This window comes from Leptonychotes weddellii, chromosome 3 (genome assembly GCF_054177405.1).
Source record: "Leptonychotes weddellii isolate Sample4059 chromosome 3, ASM5417740v2, whole genome shotgun sequence".
Lineage (NCBI taxonomy): Eukaryota > Metazoa > Chordata > Mammalia > Carnivora > Phocidae > Leptonychotes > Leptonychotes weddellii.
Window position 1 is genome coordinate 49,728,958 of NC_138371.1, and position 20,229 is coordinate 49,749,186.

General features: G+C 41.2%; 2 protein-coding genes across 8 annotated transcripts in view; one reads left to right on the top strand and one right to left on the bottom strand.

The window, feature by feature from the left end:
• Positions 1-4,000, bottom strand: part of PLEKHA3 (pleckstrin homology domain containing A3) — a 34,393-nt gene extending 30,393 nt beyond the window's left edge. Inside the window, exon 1 of the mRNA XM_006733233.3 lies at positions 3,590-4,000. Coding sequence (XP_006733296.1) covers positions 3,590-3,629 — 40 coding nt within the window. The 5' untranslated portion in view covers positions 3,630-4,000. The remainder of the gene's footprint in view (positions 1-3,589) is intronic.
• Positions 4,001-5,659: 1,659 nt separating this feature from the next.
• FKBP7 (FKBP prolyl isomerase 7) lies at positions 5,660-18,025 on the top strand. 7 transcript variants are annotated; one of them, XR_014143508.1, is made up of 4 exons: positions 5,661-6,191; positions 7,471-7,622; positions 11,430-11,541; positions 13,246-13,337. XR_014143508.1 is itself a non-coding variant. In XM_006733235.3 (4 exons), exons 1-4 carry the CDS (start codon positions 5,983-5,985, stop codon positions 17,858-17,860), a joined length of 654 nt encoding a protein of 217 aa, XP_006733298.1. In that variant the 5' UTR covers positions 5,661-5,982; the 3' UTR covers positions 17,861-18,025. The 7 variants fall into 7 exon arrangements, 5 of the variants coding, with proteins under 5 accessions (XP_081670221.1, XP_006733298.1, XP_081670219.1 ...); XR_014143509.1 differs by having other exon boundaries at positions 13,249-13,337; XM_006733235.3 differs by lacking the exon at positions 11,430-11,541 and adding an exon at positions 17,699-18,025 and having other exon boundaries at positions 13,249-13,379.
• The last annotated feature ends 2,204 nt before the right edge of the window (positions 18,026-20,229 follow it).

Consider the following 20,229-nt stretch of genomic DNA (forward strand, 5'->3'; position numbering starts at 1 on the left):
ACTGTCCTTGTTCTTTCTGTAACTATTAAATCACAGTTCAGCCTGGTCACATTAGACATAGCCTGCTATATGCTTAATCAATTCAGTTTTTCCAGGGCCAAATAGTACCAAGACAGTGGCCAATGGGAGAGTCATTCTTACCCCCCATACAGACCCAGGACGTACCTCTCCAAACGGCTTTTCCTGTAACACTTTTGAAATGACATCATAAAAAGGTTAAATTTCACAAGAGGGAATGTCATAATACAGTTCAGAAAGCTGGATATCCAAAATAATTAAAATACGTTTCAAACACTTGGAAAACTCTTGTTATGAAACACTATAACCCCTAATGAGGCCTAGCAAATTAAAAGGTAAGTTCTTTTGGTACATGAACTTCATCTTGTTTGTCATTGCATTCCCAGCACCTATAATGGTGCCTGGCACATAACAGGTGCTAAAAAAAAATGTATCAACGGGGGCGCCTGGGTGGCTCAGTCGTTAAGCGTCTGCCTTCAGCTCAGGCCATGATCCCAGGGTCCTGGGATCGAGCCCCACATCGGGCTCCCTGCTCCGCGGGAAGCCTGCTTCTCCCTCCCCCACCCCCTGCTTGTGTTCCCTCTCTCACTGTCTTTCTCTGTCAAATAAATAAATAAAATCTTTAAAAAAAAATGTATCAACGATTAAATGAGTGATTAAACACCAGAAAAGTGAGATATTATATGTTATCCATGAGAGTAAAGATATGCAGTATATTGCCTGAGAGTATATTGTATATTGAACATGCACAGAAATGGTAAAAACATTATCTTTCCAAACACTAATTCACCGTGGCAAACAAATTATAAGCAGGGTGGTAAAAGTACACTCCACCCCAAGTCCAGTGTGCCTATAAGTCAAATTGTGATTTTGTAAGCCTGCATTATTGTGATTCAATATCTCTTTAAAACAAATAATGAGCAAAATGACTCATTTAGAATTTGCAGCAACTTGAAAGGTGACCATGGTTAAATATATTAAAATAATGAAGACTGTTATTGCTACACACCTTTTTGAAGAAATATTTAATTAAAACAATCTAATTGAGGGGTGCCTGGGTTAAGCGTCTGCCTTCAGCTCAGGTCATGATCCCAGGGTCCTGGGATCGAGCCCTTGCAGAGCCCTTGCATCGGGCTCCCAGCTCAGCAGGGAGCCTGCTTCTCCCTCTCCCACTCCCCCTGCTTGTGTTCCCTCTCTCGCTGTGTCACTCTCTGTCAAATAAATAAATAAAATTTTTTTAAAAATCTAATTGATTCACACATCTATATAACAGAGGACTATGTCTCTGTGAAAAAAATTCATAGGCATTCTTTAAAAAACAAAACTTTCTTTTTATCTCAAACTACCAAATGTTACTGAAATCCTTATTCTCTACAAAAGATTCTCAAAGAACACTGTCATGAAACTGAAAGTTTCCTTCAACATCATTCAGTACGGGGGCACCTGGGTGGCTCAGTCGTTAAGCGTCTGCCCTCAGCTCAGGTCATGATCCCAGGGTCCTGGGATCGAGCCCCGGATCGAGCCCCGGATCGAGCCCCGCATCGAGCCCCGGATCGAGCCCCGCATCGAGCCCCGGATCGAGCCCCGCATCGAGCCCCGCATCGAGCCCCGCATCGGGCTCCCTGCTCAGGGGGAAGCCTGCTTCTCCCTCTCCCACTCCCACTGCTTGTGTTCCCTCTCTCTCTCTGTCTCCCTCTGTCAAATAAATAAATAAAATCTTAAAAAAAAAAAAATCATTCAGTACGAACAGCTGCTCATTCTTCTGACCTAAGATGAACTAAAATTAATAGTCAGCATGCCACTGAATCAAATTTGTATTTTTAAGGTGGAATTCTTCCAAACAAAAGATTTCATTTCAGCAAGCTTCTACAATGCATACTAGCAGTTTGCTTAAATGCTCTGCAAAGACTAAAAGCTTAAGCACACGTGGTTAAAAGCTCAACCAGCTGGTGCTCAGCGCCCTAGATGAGAAAGATGGCCACCAAGACCACATTTCGCTCCCGGAATAAATTATGACTCATGTCAGTAATCACCCATTGCTCTAGGCTAGGCATAAGGGGTTCCTCCCAAGACACTGTTGACACTATGCTTATGAAAGTTTGCAATGAGATGATCATTTGCATCTCAAAGAATAGAAACCATTGTCTTTAAAGTTAATACCATATCTCAACTAAACAGCGTAACTGTTCTCACAACTGCCCAAACAAAAATGCTTAAGAAAAAATATTTATCTCATTTTTTAAAAGTTCCCTGCTAAAACATGTTATTTATAGAAACAAACTGACATTTTAGTGTGAGCAAAATAAAACATGCATGTATCATAAACGTTAAAGCATTTGCTGCTTTAAATCAGGCTTTAGCATTCCGATTAATCGGAAAGAAAGAAGGAAAGAGAGAGGAAGGAAGGAAGGAAAGAAGGGAGGAAGGAAGGAAGGAAGGAAGGAAGGGGCGGGCAACCATAGTCAATGCTTATGCCTTAAAGTTGTTTATGTGCAGATTTTGCACAAGGTCAGGGTGGACACAAGTTGAGCGTACCATGCAGTTACCAAGAGGTTCAATACTCTGGGCAGAGTAAGTAAGTGGGTAGCAAGTCAAGATGCCTATTATACTGGAACAAGAAATCTATTTCCTGCTTAATCTTACTTTAAACCCATTTCCTTTCCTCTAATGTGGTGAGATCATAGAATTCTGGAGTTGGACGCCACCTTTCAAGATAAACTGATCATCCTCTACTTCATGAACTGAGATCTTGAGAGAGTAAGTGATTTGTCCATACCAGTGGTTGATAGCAGAGATGGGTCTACAACTCAGAATTAAGGCTCTTTAAATGAGCCAGGCTGTTGGTGTCATGGAAAAAGCCCCTTCCCTGCGGGTCTCTCATTTCTACATTTCGGAGTTTTTCTTTCCAACCCACTTCATGGATAACACTGACTGTTCTACTTCTGTGCATTGCACTGTCCTCCACTATTTCTCACACTTACCTTAATTCCAAAACATAAAGACAGCTCACTGACAACCAACTCTTAAGATAATGTTATCTGGGGACAGTTTAACAACTTCAACAAGACAACTTTTAAAATAAACCGTGCTAAAATTTCCTATAAATTTAAAAAGAAATAGAGAAAGGATTTCTTAAAATTAAATCTTGATCTTACAGGATCCATTCTAGTCCTGTACCCTGACAACTCAGTTATGAACAAAATGCCGAATCAAGTGTGAATAAGGATGAAGACTGCACCAACACATGCAGAGTAACTGGAAATTGTTACAGAAGCCACAGGAGGAAATAAGTATTATTACACGGAAAAAGAAGCGGTCAGGCTCACTTCCTACCCTTAGGAAGGTGCGCAGTCTCGAACCGTCCCCTGCAGTGGCCAGTTCCATCAAGGGACTGAGTGAGGGATTAAGCCCGGGAAGCAAAAGGAGCCCATTCTCTGCGAGGGTCACTGCAGGCCAGGCAGAGGGAAGGGCCCCTGACCCTCCTTTTCCGTAGCCTCCCCACATATACCCGCCCAAGGCCTCCGTCTCTCCCCGCCACCGCCCCCCCCCCGGGGTACCCGAGCCCTCTGACCTGTGAGATAGTTGGTCCACTTATACAGAACCCCCTCCATGCTTCAGAGCCCGGCGCCGCGCATCCTCCTGGCCGGGCGCCGGCCGCGGTGCTGGGTAGGCGCGGAGCCTGGGCAGCCCCTCCCGGCCCGCCCGGACACTCCCCGGGCAACCCTGCCGGCACCGAGCCGCCCTCAGCCCGTGCGCGCGCCGCCGGGACGTGGCGGCCCTTAGAGGCCGGGGCGGCCGCCGCCGCGTGGAGGTCGGGGGCTGCCAGGCGCGGGCTCAGACATCCCCGGGCGAGCCTCGGCGGCGGCGGCGACAACAAAATCACGCCCGCAACCGGCCTCCGGCTCGCGCTTCCACCACACGGCTGTTCCCTCCCGCGCCCCGGCGCTCCCTCCTCTTAGCCCGCCTTCCTTCCCCCCGGGCTCCCCGTTTGTTTTCATTGACCCCGACGTCGCTTTCACTTCCTGGATGAAAGGGGCCGGCTCGTCCCGAGAAACCCCTCCCCGGCGGCGGGGCAGGAGGAGCGGGCGCGGCCTGCTGCCCCACCACGGTGCTGGAGGCTGCGAGAGGGGGCTGGCGGCCGCGGCGCACCCTTGGCCTCCCGGCCAGGCCACCTGACTCCGTCTCATCCTCCCTCAGGCCCGCGGCCGGCGGTCCCGGGGCTCCCCACACTTCTCCCCCCGCCCCGGAGAAGCCTGGACCGACCGCGCCGTGGGGCTAAAGCCTCCGAGCCCGGATGGGCGGACTCGGACCCCGCGGCGCACTCTGCCCCCCGCAGCCCCGAGGACTAGCTGGCCGCGCACAAGTCCCGCGGGCGACGTAGGCCGCTCAGGTTTTCCCATAGCTAAGCCTCAGGTCCTTCCGGTGGTTGTTTCAAGAACGTAAAAGAACTACCTATTTATGTTTCCTTCCTACCCTCCCCACATTCAGTGGGCCCAAGAAATTACCTCCTAGGAAGATATCTCTGTGTGCCGCTGCGAGTCCTCCGGCAAGGAACCGCGAGGGGCCCCAAGAACAGTCACCACGCTGACAATTAACCTTAGATAGCGACTACTTCATTTAGAATATAAAACATGGAACCAAACTTTGGAATTTATTTTATTCTAGAAATAAGGGCTTTCCTCTAGCTTTTATGATTTTAAGAAATCCTGTTTGGAAATAATCATCTTACATAATGACAATAATTCAGATTTATGAAATGCTGCAGGCTTTAAGCAAAGCAGGCCCAGTGCTGCGGTTTTGCTTAGCATAGCCGAGGTAGACGAGGTAGAACGAACTCTCTTCCTAGAACCTAATCCAGGCCTGCGCTGAAGCTTTTCTGATTTGGGTAAAAAGTCTTTGGGTATTCACTGGGAAATCAGGTGAATTGGTGAATGGGTCGAGAGGTTGTGTAATAAGTCGAATATAGTTACATGTTAATGATAGAATCCAAGTGATGGCTAGAAGGCCGCGGTGATGGGGTAATAAAATTCAATTTTTCTGTATGTTTGAAAGTTTTTCATACTAAAATATTGGGTGGGGTAAAGGCTGGTTTTGTGTCAAACTTGGTCAAATTCCTGCTGTGCATTAGCTGTGAGATTGGAACAAAAGGCCCAATACTCAAATAACTTCATTTTCTCATCTGCGCACAGTGGATGGTTACCAATCTCGCAGAGCTGGTAAGAGAAGGAACACCGTCAAGTTTTCCCCCAACTCCCATGGGCCCTCAAATCGAGGGCGGCCCCGAGGGGTTGGGGGATAGAAACACAAACCAGCAGCAGGTCCCAAATCGCTGGAGTTGGCTGGTGGGAAACGCCTTTAAAGGGGCGAGGAGCGGCAACACCTCCGTTTACTCGCGACCAGGTGGCCGTCAGATTGTGCGTGGCTTAGCCTGGAACCTCTTAATGCATGCCTCCACCCCGAGAAGGTGCTTTCAAGGACACCCCAGAAGCAGAATGCTTCCCCCGATGCCCGCCACAGTGCCCTAGGGGTCTGAGGAGAAACCTTTTACGCCCAGAAATGACAGCCGTATTCTCTGACTACAACATCCCACCTCCAGGCCGTTTAATTCTTCTGCCGGTTTCATTTTAGGAAACGCGATCATTACCAGCGAACCCTGAGGAAACCTTCTGTAAAATATGCGGATTTAACGAGAAGCGGTGCAAGTGTTCCGTACTGCCTTAACGACTGATGACAGCCATCCAAAGCGCCGGGTACCAGAGGGACAGAACCCGGGCGGACAGACGAAAATTCTGTGGCCGAGCGCGCAGCCGGAAGGGGGCGGGGCCATAGGTCGGCCCGCCCCCGGCCCTTTGTGACGTGGAACAATGCCCGCCACGCGTCGGAACTCAGCTGCTTTCGCAGCGTCTGGGCACAACTGACACGCGTGAAGGAACGCCGTGTCATCTGAGGCCAACTTCAGGAATCATGCAGTTTCTCTTAAGATTAATCGTTTTCTTTTATGTATGGGGCATTTTTACTGCTCAGGGACAAAAGGAAGAGGAGAGCACAGAGGAAGTGAAAATAGAAGTTTTGCACCGTCCAGAAAACTGTTCTAAGACAAGCAAGAAGGGAGACCTGCTAAATGCCCATTACGACGGCTTCTTGGCTAAAGACGGTTCGAAATTCTACTGCAGGTAGGAAATGCTGTGAATTGCCCCGGTGTCCGGTTGATGCATGAAATCTAGGCTCCCTCTACCAACCAGAAGCTAGTGGTTGGTTAATTGGTTTGTTCTTGTTATTTAACAGTAAGAGTTGAACCTTTTATTCCTGGGGGGGTGGGGAGGGGCATTCCTACTGATACGCAGTAGTTCCCTATTGAACTATTACTTTTTAAATTATTAAAAATGTTGGCCGAAGAGATTGTCGGAAATACACTACATACACACGCACCCCGACCACCGCCACCACCCTTGGGATCCATAGAAGGGTAAGTCATGGTACTGTCTGTAAGGATGTTCTCAGCATTTTTTTTGGCCATTTGTTGGAGTCTCTTTACAGAGGATTAGGTAGGGTAGTTTAAGAGATTTTATCTGGCCTTCAGAAGCATGATATTTACAGACTGAGGGCCACCTTCCAACCGTATCCAAAAACCACCACAACAGTAACTTTCACTGGTGTCTTCTGGGCCCTGTGTTTTCTCATCTACCCCCTCACCTCACCACTGCCTGCTCTGATTTAATTGAAAGTTTATTACTCAGAGGAAGAATGGCTTTTCTTCATTGGTGCTATTACCCTATAAAGATAGGATTGGGGAAAGTTAGTTCTTTCGATTTGGAAGAAAATAAATAAATTTAATAAGAAAAGATACAAATTTTAATTGTTCAAATGACTTTTTGAGGCTAAACCTGCACTATCATTTTTTAGAAAAAACTCAGAAAGATTAAATGAGTTATTTGGACAAGCCATGCAGCTAGTTTGAGGCTGGAGACCCATTAAAAAGGTAACTATTGAATAGTTTTTGCAAGATGGCAATAAAAAAGATAATGACATGACTCCTAATGACTAGCTTTGGGCAAATCATACTTCTTTCTGGCTATTATGAAAGAAGTTTGAGCCAAACATCCCGCTAAGGGGTTCAGAATGAATACTAATAGGGGACAAGAGAGAAGACTTCAATTTTAAATTATAACCTCATGTCCAGATGTATTTTTTTAAGATTATTTATTTATTTACTTGTCATAGAGAGAGATAGAGAGCACAAGCAGGGGGAGCTGCAGGCAGAGGGAGAAGCAGGCTCCCCGCTGAGCAAGGAGCCCGATGCAAGGCTTAATCCCAGGACCCTGGAATCATGACCTGAGCAGAAGGCAGACGCTTAACTGACTGAGCCACCCAGGTGTCCTGTCCAGGTTTATTTTAAAGTTCGATTTCATTTTTCTTAAAATCAGCTTACCTAAGTGTTGTTTTTTATTATAGCCGGACACAAAATGAAGGCCACCCCAAATGGTTTGTTCTTGGTGTTGGGCAAGTCATAAAAGGCCTAGACATTGCGATGATGGATATGTGCCCTGGAGAGAAGCGGAAAGTGATTATACCCCCTTCATTTGCATATGGAAAGGAAGGCTATGGTAAGGTGTTTTAATATTGTATCTCTAAGTTATATTTAAAAATAAATCATAGCTTTGGGTATATATCCAAAAGAATTGAAAGCAGGGTCTCAAATATTTGTATACTCATGTTAATAGCAGGACCATTCATGAATAGCCAAGAAAAGGAAATAACCCAGTGTCCATTGACAGATAAGTGGATAAACAACACATATACACATAAAATAGAATATTATTCAGCCTTAAAAAGGAAGGAAATTATTCTACATGCTACAACATAGATGAACCTTGAGTACATTGACTAAGTGCCCAATCACAAAAAAACACTGTATGATTTCACTTGTGTGAGGTATGGGGAATAGTCAAATTCAAAGAAGAGTGGTTGCCAAAGTGCTGGGGAGAGGGTGGAATAGGAGAAGTAGTTTAATGGGTATAGAGTTTCAGCTCTCCAAGATGAAATAGTTCTGGAGATTGGTTGCACAGCAATGTGAATATATTGAACTATACAGTTAGAATGGTTACAGTGGTAAATTTTATGTTACATGTATTTCCCACAATTAAAAATTTTTGAATCACTAAAAACAACCAAATAAAATAAAAAACCACAGAGGAAATAGTTACAGAATCATAGGGCCCAGTAAACTAGCTGTATCTAGTCCAGTCCAGCATGGTCCCCACTTTCTACATATAAAGAAAATAAGACATCGTTGGAAGATAGCTCTCTGACCAGATTTCTTTCCCTCATATAGTGGCAGTACTCATAAAGATCCTGTATATTCTATAAGCTCTACCTTAGTCATTTTTATTTGTTTTAGTACAATGTTATTTTATTATTACATAAATGTCTATAGTATATACCTGAGGTAAGCAGTACAAAAGTCAAATTCATGAAACTCGGGAAACTGAAACATATGATCTTAGAGTAAAAGGACAGCACTGGAACGTAGTAAAAAGAGCATCTGAATATAAAAAGCTGTCAGGGCGCCTGGGTGGCTCAGTTGGTTAAGCGACTTCCTTCGGCTCAGGTCATGATCCTGGAGTCCCCGGGATGGAGTCCCGCATCAGGCTCCCTGCTCAATGGGGAGTCTGCTTCTCCCTCTGACCCTCCCCCCTCTCATGTGCTCTCTCTCTCTCTCTCTCATTCCCGTTCTCTCAAATAAATAAATAAAATCTTTAAAAAAAATAAAAATAAAAAGCTCTCAGTCACTAATCCCCAAATTCAGGAGCAGCCTTGAAATATGGAAGAAATGAACTGCTGCTTTCAATATCTTACCTATTTTTAAAATCCTATTGTAAGATCTGAGAACCTAGGTAAAGCAGATAAATGGGGAAAATTTTTGCAACTACTGTGAAGACTCACTAACCAATAATAAAAATGACCTAGCCCTAGAAATAGGCAAGCAGCCCACTAACAAAAAAAAATACAAATGACCTTTAAATCTATGGGAATACTTAGTTTCATTAATAATTAAATAAAGGGAAATCAAAACAAAATGAGACACCATTTTCACTCATCAGATTGTCAAAGGCATAAAAGTTAGCACAGGTATAGAAAACCAGCATTCTCATGCATTATTGCTGGGAATGTAAGTCACTCGACCTTTCTAACCATTTCTATCAAGATTTAAAAGCACAGGGGTGCCTGGGTGGCTCAGTCGTTAAGCGTCTGCCTTCAGCTCAAGTCATGATCCCAGGGTCCTGGGATCAAGCCCCACATCGGGCTCCCTGCTCAGCAGGAAGCCTGCTTCTCCCTCTCCCACTCCCCCTGCTTGTGATCCCTCTCTCGCTATGACGCTCTCTGTCAAATAAATAAAATCTTTAAAAAAAAAAAAAGATTTAAAAGCACATATCCTCTGACCCAGTAGTTCTAGTTACAGGAATGTACATTCAGGTATATATAAAAGAACATTCATTACGGACTTTTATTTGGTGGCAAAAAACTGGAAACTACCTGAGTATCCATCAATAGGGAATTAGTTAAATATGGTATAGCTATACAATGGATTATGGTGCAGCCAATAAAAAGAATGCTATAGAACCATATGTATTAATTTGTTAAAAATAAAGTGGGATGGGGCACCTCGGTGGCTCAGTCGGTTAAGTGTCTGCCTTCTGCTCAGGTCATGATCCCAGGGTACTGGGATCAAACCCGCATTGGGCTCCATGCTCAGCGGGGAGTCTGCTTCTCCCTCTCCCTCTGCCCCTCCTCACCTCCCCCACCCATGCTCATTCTCTCTCTCTCAAATAAATAAATTAAATCTTTAAAAAAATAAAAATAAAATAAAGTGGGATAGAATGTATTCATGCAAGGAGTATTTATTACGCATCAATGCCAGGCCCTGTTCCAGGCCTTGAGCATAAGCCAATGTACAAAGAAGAAACCATTTCCTATCCTCAAAGATCTTACACGTGAGGGGGAGAATTTCACATATGCATCATGAATCTACACAGATTATATGTGAAAGGATATACAGTCACCTGATGACATTAAGTGTTCCTGAGAAGGAAACCTGCGGGTCAAGAGTAAGGAGATTTCTTCTTACTCTCCAATATTTTGTACTGTTTAAATTTTTTGCCATGTGCATGTATCAATTTTTCCAAAATTAAAAATTTTTTAAATTGCCAAAATTAAAAATGGAGCTGAATAAAGAGGGAAAGTTTTTAAAAGGGGGGAAATGGTCAGCCTGGCAGAGGGATGGTTTTTACTTTGCATTCTCAATTAGGTCTTTGCTCGCTGTTGCTGTGTGAAGACTATAAAGAATCATTCCCTCCTCATAATATTTAGAATCCTTGCTAACTCCACCTATTTGAAATATTTAGTATATAATTGAAGTCATTAAAGATTAGTTTTCTACGATGAGATACTGTCATTACTCCCAAATATTTCGTTGAATGACACACTCTTTTTGAGGCTGTTTTGTTAATTCATTAATAGTAGCAATCCCCTCACCTGTTCTTTCCAGCAAGAGCAGGGGATCCCTGCCCCAAACTGGATTGCAGGGAGGTTAGTGGCACAAGGCAGACCCAATCAGACTGAAAACTCCTAAGGAGACAGTTCCAGGTAACTACAGCTTCGTTCTCAATGCTTTTGGCCAGTCATTTGGTCCCATCAAATAGCTTCCATGGAACCATAATTTGTACATCCTATTTTTAGTTGTAGAGGAATCTGGGAGAGGGAGAGAAAAAAAATTGAAGATAAATTAAATTGAATGCAGTACTTGCCCAAAAATATTGTCATAAGTTGAGGCCAATTCCAGGCAAGATGATACAGGCAAAGTTTGCCTTTTAGACTTTTTAATCTCATTTTAACCACATCTCTCATCAATATGTGCTCATCCATTCTATCGGGCCCCCTTTCCCTATAGCAAATGACCACTTAGTTATCCTTTTTGTAAACTAGTTTATGCTTAGCTATGAATGACTACCCAGGCTGCCTAAGCTATTAATAAACCAGACCGTTGCTGCAGAGAGGTACAAGTTTAACTTTGAAGAAGTTAGTTTGTATTCAGTTTGAGGTGTCCCCAATAAACATAAAAATGATGAATCTCATTAGTAACACCACCAGCACTTTTGTTTTACACGTAAGGAAACTGTGGCCCAACAAAAGTATGTTCTTTGGAACATACTCAATTGCTGGTTTACCTGCATTACAATAGGTAGGATTAGATTACGTAAAAATTGCGGTGGAGCATTACAATAGGTAGGATTAAGTTATGTAAAAATTGCAGTGGAGACCATACATAATGCTTAACAAACCACTTCTTGTCAAATAAGCTTTTTTAAATAAGTTGTTATTGAGACCTAACATGAGCTCTAACTTTATTTTAGGCAGTACTTGAAGAAGGCTTTCCTCTGTGCAGTACCCTTTCTTCATATGACAGAGCATCCTGCATGTCCTGAAATGCATGTGACTTTTAGTGCTTTAATTAACAGTACAGTGGTATGTATAGATTCTTTACATTAACTCCTACGTCTTTGATCTGCTTCTCTAAATACAAGTAATTCTATAGCAAATTCACCTTTTTCTCCTTTTTATGCTCTAATTTCTTTGTAAGACAAAACCTAATTGGCAGTATTTTCTGTATTTACAGTGCAATTATTCAGAAACTTCATATGTACGTGTAATATTTTTTCTTAAGAAATTTGAATTTGTGTTTTGAGGTTGTCTTTATTATCATTAGTTATTTCCCTGTTGTAAGGAGATTGTAACTGGACAGAATAAGAATGGATTTTGTAAAAATGATCATTGAGTTCATCTCTACCTTTTTTTATTCTAAAGTCAGGTAATAGGTGGTTACATAGCTTGGAACTTCATTAGTCATAGGATGCATGAGTAGATTTTTCTATGTCCTGGCTTTGGAGATGACTGATCCAGTTCTCCTTTTGGCTATAACTTTCAAGCTCTTTTCTCTTTGGGTTATATAAATACTTTAGCAAGAATTCTCGACTTTCATTAAAGAAATTACTATTTCCTTTAGAGAACAAACAGCCATTTTAAAAATAAGCCATAGGGGCATTCGTTCAACAAATATTTGAGTGCCTGTAATGGACGAGACTCTGGGAGACTCTGGGCAGTATCTTTGCTTTTATAGACACAAACTAACCCCTGCCTCTTAGCACATCATTTCTACAGGTTATTTTTATGAAATGGTCATCTGCAATAGCCCAGAGCTTGCTAAGATCATCTGTGACATGATGTCACAGATGAGTGAATAGGTTAACTTTATTCAAGAGGACTGTTCAACTTAATAAAACTTTTTATTGTGATTAGAGATTTTATAAAATTGTTACTGTTATTCTGTCATTGCACTTATTTTTTAACGTCTACAAAGGATTTGAAATACATTGAAACATATGTTTTATTCATGCTTCCAAATAACTATACAATATCATTTTTTTTTTAAAGATTTTATTTATTTGAGAGAGAGAGAGAGAGAGAAACAGCATGAGAGGGGAGAAGGTCAGAGGGAGAAGCAGGCTCCCTGCTGAGCCGGGAGCCCGATGTGGGACTCGATCCCAGGACTCCGGGATCACGACCCGAGCCGAAGGCAGTTGCTTAACCAACTGAGCCACCTAGGCGCCCCTACAATATCATTTTTTAAAAGATTACTGATTTACACTTTGAAATTTTTCTGCCCCTGCATTTCTTCTCTGCACTAGCTCTCTTCTGTATAATAATGGGGCATATTAATAAAAATTTCATGAGTTGTATTTATTTTAATTCAATCAGGAAATGACCCACGAGGTCCTTAAAACTGATTTGGTTTAGGGGCGCCTGGGTGGCTCAGTCGGTTAAGCGACTGCCTTCGGCTCAGGTCATGATCCTGGAGTCCCGGGATCGAGTCCCACATCGGGCTCCCTGCTCGGCAGGGAGTCTGCTTCTCCCTCTGACCCTCCTCCCTCTCATGCTCTCTGTCTCTCATTCTCTCTGTCTCAAATAAATAAATAAAATTTTAAAAAAAAAAACAAAAAACAAAAAAACTGATTTGGTTTAAAAACATGGAAAAAAATTTCTTAAAAGTGTTTGGTAAGCAGTTTTTATAAATATGAAATAATATAATCATAATGCTGTAATGGCTACTCATGAATAAATATTTGAACATTAACTTCATGTAAGTTAAACTGTTAAAAATTATACCTTTAGCAGAAGGCAAGATTCCACCTGATGCAACATTGATTTTTGAGATTGAACTTTATGCTGTGACCAAAGGACCACGAAGCATTGAAACATTTAAACAGATAGACACGGACAATGACAGGCAACTCTCTAAAACAGAGGTAATTCAAACAAATTCCATGTGTACAGTCTATTTTTTTATCACAATTTAAATACATCTCTGTTACATCTGTTATTTTTTAGTTCTGCTGAGCATGGGCTGATTACTTTGCTTTTATAGAGCTGGTTACTAAAAAATCTAAGCTCCAAGAAGAAAATGTGCTTTTTCAATATAAAACTTGTAATGAGTCATCCTGTTCAGTTGCCTTTCTCCCTGCCAGAGGGTCATTAAAATACCAAGCTAGGGGCGCCTGGGTGGCTCAGTCGTTAAGCGTCTGCCTTCAGCTCAGGCCATGATCCCAGGGTCCTGGGATCGAGCCCCACATCGGGCTCCCTGCTCAGCGGGGAGTCTGCTTCTCCTTCTCCCATTCCCTCTGCTTGTGTTCCCTCTCTCACTGTGTCTCTCTCTGTCAAATAAATAAATTAATTAAATTAAATTAAATACCAAGCTAATCTCTACAGGGCATTTCCACCTTAGGCTACAAGAAGAGAGCTTTTTCAAGCAGCACCATAGGAATTTGTAACAGTGCAAATAATTTCTACCTCACAGGGTTGTGGGGATTACATGAGATTAGGAAAAGAGCTAGCAAGAATTTGAATTGTGTGCACTAGAAAGTTGTAAGCAGGAGCCAGGAGTTCACGAACTAGCTTCTGTGTTCCAGTTAGTCTTTTTTTTTTTTTTTTTTTAAAGATTGTATTCATTTAGGGGCACCTGGGTGGCTCAGTCATTAAGCATCTGCCTTTAGCTCAGGTCATGATCTGGAATCCTGGGATCAAGCCCCACATCAGGCTCTCTGCTTGTCGGAAAGCATGCTTCTCCCTCTCCCACTCCCCCTGCTTGTGTTCCCTCTCTCGCGGTGTCTCTCTCTGTCAAATAAATAAATACAATCTTAAAAAAAAAAAAAAAAAAGACTGTATTCACTTATTTGTCAGAGAGAGCGAGCACAAGCGGGGGGAGCGGCAGGCAGAGGAAGAAGCAGACTCCCCGCTGAGCAGGGAGCCTGATGTGGGACTCAATCCCAGGACCCTGGGATCATAACCTGAGCCCAAGTCAGATGCTTAACCGACTGAGCCACCCAGGCGTCTCTCCAGTTTTTCTTATATATGAATTGAGGGATTAATAAAGATGTCAGAACAATAATAGTCATCTTCTTTTGTACTTTCTCAGTACCAAGTACTACTATAAGCACATTAGTATGTGAACTCACTTAATCTTTATGACAGTTTATGAGATAGACACTTGTCATTATCTCTATGTTATAGAAGGGGGAAATGATGCCCAGACTAAGTAACTGGCGTAAGGTCACACCACTCTAAGTGGCAAAATCAGACTGCAACCCAGCAGTCTGGCTCTGCTATTTTGCTCTTTCTTTCTTTTCTTTTCTTTTTTAAGATTTATTTATTTATTTTAGAGAGAGGAGGGGCAGAGGGAGAGAGGAACTCAAGCAGACTCTGTGCCGAGCAAGGAGCCTGACACAGGGCTCGATCTCACAACCCTGAGATCAGACCTGAGCTAAAACCAAGAGTTGGCTGCTTAACCAACTGCACTAGCCAGGCACCCCTGCTACTTTGCTCTTAACCATGGCCTACCCTGCCTCTTTCGGGGGAGTTTCCAGCATAGATGTTTCAGGGCTAATGTTTGTACTGTTGAAGGCTGGTGCCTTACTTAGTCCCACTGACTATACCCTTTTTGCTTAAATTGAATAACCCAGTTGTCTCCCCTCTTATTTGGAGACAGTTTAACATGCATGACTCTACCACCTAAGGAACAGAAGGTACCTGAGTCATTGATTTCAAGAGACAAGTAAGCCCCCTTTCTCTGTTTCTTTTTCCTCTCCCTCTCCAGTCCTTCCCCGACCCTGATTCTACTTCCTCCTCCAGGATATTAGTAAGGACTTTCCCCTGAAGCTCCTTTGTTGCTCAGCCGTGGAAGAGGGATATGTGAATGAAAAGATCCCCTGTTCCTTAAGAAGAAGGACAATCAGAGGCGTGGCAAATCCATGCCAGTACATACTTTGCGTTGACTCCTCATGAGTCTTAGAGTAAACAGCAGCAGATGAATTCACACAGCACCCGAGAGCTCAGCCAGGGCACATAGACCATTCGTTACCAAATGAACACAAAGAGGCACATTCTGCAGTATGAAGACTCTTCAGTAGGTCTTGTGGGATCTTTAGTTCTTTCTGGAAAATAAAGGTAGAGAAAGTCCAAAACAGTGACCTGCTTAGCAACAGTCTGTCCAGATGTCTTTCGGGTATCAGCTGCATTATCACTAGATGGTAAGCGTGACTTTCACATGCGTGAATGATAATAACTGTCTTTCACTGACATCTATAAACATTACTCTAATCCTCACATCAATACTACCAAAGAGATACTGTTTCCCTCCTTTTACAGATGACAAAATTGAGGTCCAGAGAGGTTAAATTATTTGTCCAAGATCACACAGCAAGTACATGACAAAGCCTAGATTTGAAACATGAACTAAAACTACCTCCCTTCGGGCGCCTGGGTGGCTCAGTCGTTAAGCGTCTGCCTTCGGCTCAGGTCATGATCGCCGGGTCCTGGGATCGAGTCCCACATCGGGCTCCCTGCTCGGCGGGGAGCCTGCTTCTCCCTCTCCCACTCCCCCTGCTTGTGTTCCTGCTCTCGCTGTCTCTCTCTCTGTCAAATAAATAAAATCTTTTAATAAATAAATAAATAAATAAAAACTACCTCCCTTCATCATCAGAAAGATTGAGTCAATTATTTCTTTAGTATAAGGTGAGAGAGAAGAGGAACACAGTATTTTTCTTAAATTATGAAGTAGAAATAGTGTGGAACTCATTGCCAGCAAAATTAAGGTTATGTTCTTACCCGCTGCCTTTTTGTACCTCTCTACTACAGTGTACTAGAAAAGTACATCCTGAGAGCCAGTAATATTGGTTATGAAAATCTATTTACTTAGAAACTGAGGAATATTTGAGGTTCTTTAAAATTCTTTTCACCTACATAGGATTGCTAAGGCTCAACTGGAAGAAAAAATGTATCTCCCTCAATAGGACTGAAGTCTCACTTGAGAACAGTTGATCTATCCTTCATTAAGATCCACTGATCATTCTAAAATAAAGTCTACTCATGATGGACTGAGTTGGGATACATACTGCTAAAAACCTGTCAAGAGTTCAACTTCAGCTTTCAAAAATACTCTTGCCTTTAAAATACCCAGACTTGCTGAACAGCATTTCCAGATTATTGCATATTGCTTTCTTTAGTTATTATATATATTAGTTACTTTCCATTGGAAATAGAATTGAGTCACATATATAATTTAAAAATTTTAGTAGCCACATCTTAAAAAAGCAAAAAGAAACAGGTGAAATGAATTTTAATACTGTTTTGTCTAACTAAATATATCTAAAATATTTCCCTTTCAACATGAAATCAATGTAAAAATTATCAATTATTTTTTATTGTCTTTAAAATTTGTTGTGTGTTTAACCCTTAGAGTAGCATATCTCTGTTTGATCTAGCCATGTGTCAAATGTTTAGTAGTCCCATGTGGCTAGTAGAAATGTCATATTATACAGAGAAAGAATACTTAATACCTGTTCTTTATTTGTTCTTATTATTATAGAGATTGCCATAGTTATGTAGATTTGAAGGAGAGTTATAGAAGCATAGAAAAATTAGGAAAATTAAATTTTATTTCAAAACCTATGGTTGAATTTTATTGATAATACAATATATGCATTAATTTTAGAGATTGCCAATTTGGGTTTTATTCACTATTAGAAATCTTTAAGAATGATTTTCCTTTCATAATGTGGACAGTATAGATTATTGGAAAACAGTTTCAACAAAACTCAATTCAGATGTTAATCTTTGAGTATGTACCCCTAACCATCTATAACCTCAGGCGAAGCTAATTTGAAGATGTTTCTTTTCAGAAAAATTGCTTCAAAGGTTAAAGGAATAAAACCTTAAACAGTTTTTAAAAATTTTTTTTTTTTTTTTTTTAAAGATTGTATTTATTTATTTGACAGAGAGAGACACAGCGAGAGAGGGAACACAAGCAGGGGGAGTGGGAGAGGGAGAAGCAGGCTTCCCGCGGAGCAGGGAGCCCAATGCGGGGCTTGATCCCAGGACCCTGGGATCATGACCTGAGCCGAAGGCAGACGCTTAACGACTGAGCCACCCAGGCGCCCCCAGTTTTTAAAAATTTTATATCACTTATTGTAAGTAGCCTTAGAGTTGAGTTTTCTTATGTAAACATTTCCTTAAAGTTACTGAAAATTTACTGTGGTACTTTTTTGTTAAAGACATTATTTTGGCCCTCTAGATAAATCACTACCTGAAAAGGGAATTTGAAAAAGATGACAAGCCACGTGACAAGTCATATCAGAATGCAGTTTTAGAAGATATTTTTAAGAAGAATGACCATGATGGTGATGGCTTCATTTCTTCCAAGGAATACAATGTATATCAACATGATGAACTATAGTATATTTTTATTTCTAAATTGTCTTTACTTACTGTACTTTATATATAAAACAAAGTCACTTTTCTAGAACTTGTATTTTCTGTTTTCTTCCCATGAGAACATATTTTGATCCCCTCAATACATGTAATTTTGACATAATAAATGTGCATTATTTTGCAAATTTAACGTTCAGGAAAGGTATAATTGTGTTTCCTACTGCTTTATTCTGTGAACACGAATTGCAGCACCATGAAATAGACCTCCATGTCCCAGTGGTCAGTTCTCCCCCTTCAGGAGATAGGAGGACACCTATGTCAAAATTTACAAGTTCTTCCCAGCTCTAACCTTAACAACATGTATAAATATTTAAATATCCAATTTTTAACGTTTGATTGTAGAAATGCCCCATATATTGAAAATATTCATTAGGACCCAGGAATGAACATTTCATTTGTTTATACATTTCATAGCATTACAAAGAGAGGGATATAAAAATCAGAGGACTAAACAAATTTTCCTTTTGTATGCATATAGGAAAATACTAGTTGTATAGCTCTGTCCCATAGAGAGCCTTAACACAGTCTCTGTACTTTCTGGTGCAAGCTCTGGCCTTTGGTCATTATTCCAATGGAGAATGTTTATTTTTTTTTTAAGATTTTATTTATTTGAGAGAGAGGAAGCGAGCACAAGCTGGGGGAGGGGCAGAGGGAGAGGGAGAAGCAGGCCTCGATCCTAGGACCCTGGGATCATGACCTGAGCCGAAGGCAGACACTTAACAACTGAGCCACCCACGTGCCCCTTCAATGGAGAATGTTTAAAGGTAATTGATCAGACCAAAGACTTTGTGCCTCTTACATAGCAGACATAATGAAATCATACTGCTCTGAGTCTGTACTCCTTTAGAGATCATTATAAATGTGCTACCTCCTCTTCCTTCTTGTAGGCCTTTAGATCTACCATCCCTAACTTTTTGTCTTGATCGTTTTAAGTTAATGCCATGGTATTTCTTAGTTTCCAGTTCCCTTTCTCTATGTACCTCTATCCTATGTCACTTCATTTTATGATATTCTTGTTCTTGATCATGAATGAGCATTACAAACTGCTACCCCATCAAATTTTTGAAAATGCGTAGAATTTATTTTACACGTGAGGATATCAAATGAGGATACAAACGGGGATATACACTGCAATAACAGTTTTGTGTCATGGTCAAACCATGACATCCAACTTGTTGGGAATAGGAGGTAAGAGGTGCTGTAGAAGATCACCCTGGTGTCAAAGAAAGTGCACGTTATTTATTGGACCACGTAAGGTTTTGCCCACTGCATATGTAGAAAGGTATGGTCAAGATTAAATAGCTCTGCTCCAAACAAGTGAGTTCAAACCAAAGCTTTTTCCATTTTCTGAAACTTGCTCTTTCCAAACTATTGTTCAGTGTTCTTCTTTTAACCTCTTTAGATATACTGCCAGAAATTCTATTATCTAAACGTTCAGGGGTAACGCAAAAAACACCAGATTAACAGATATCACATATGCATAGCACAGAGTTTGACACTTCATAAAACCAAAACCTTTGCTATCTTTCCTTTCCTCCCAAGAGTGCTTCATCATGCCTGTACCTAATTTTGTAACTCCTCACTTGCTCAATTGCCAATTCTCGTTCCTTGACTTCCCTCAGGAAAACCTGCTCTGTTGAAATGAACGAAGTTGGTGACTCCATATTATGTTTTGGTTTGGAAACTGCCCCCGTTTTCTATATAAAAAAAAGTCACTAGAGCATTTTGCAATCAGTATACTCATATTTGCATTTGACTCATATATTCTTCTCAAAACACAAATACAGTGGAAGAAGATATACATGGAAATTATTCCATAATACATTCTGTTCATAATTCTATCCTTTCTGTCCCATTGTTTTCCAAGTGCTTTTAAACTTATGTTTTTAAAAATTATAGATGATGTAAAATGGAGATTGATTCTAAAACTCTGATCACATTTAAATAAATAAAATTTTAATCATTCTACGTAACTAATCAGGTATTTTGTAGTTACACGATTGCTTTATGCTTTCATAGGCATATACCTAGTAGTGATTGCTGTCACTACATTCTGAGTTCTAGAATTTTCATTACTTCTGCAATTATTTTAATAAGGGCATGTAATAAATTAATAATTTAGGCTGTTTGTGTATGAAAAATTTCAGATGTCTTATAGAGTAGCTGAAAAAGATCTCTCAGAACTGAATATGTTAAATATTTTAAACATATTCAAAGGAGAAAGAATAAAGGTGTCCTAGCTGCCTTAACTTTAAGATGACAGTAATGAGTTTTTATAAAGACAAAACTAGTGAGCATGTGTACATCACACAATGGCATACTGCTATCAGTCAC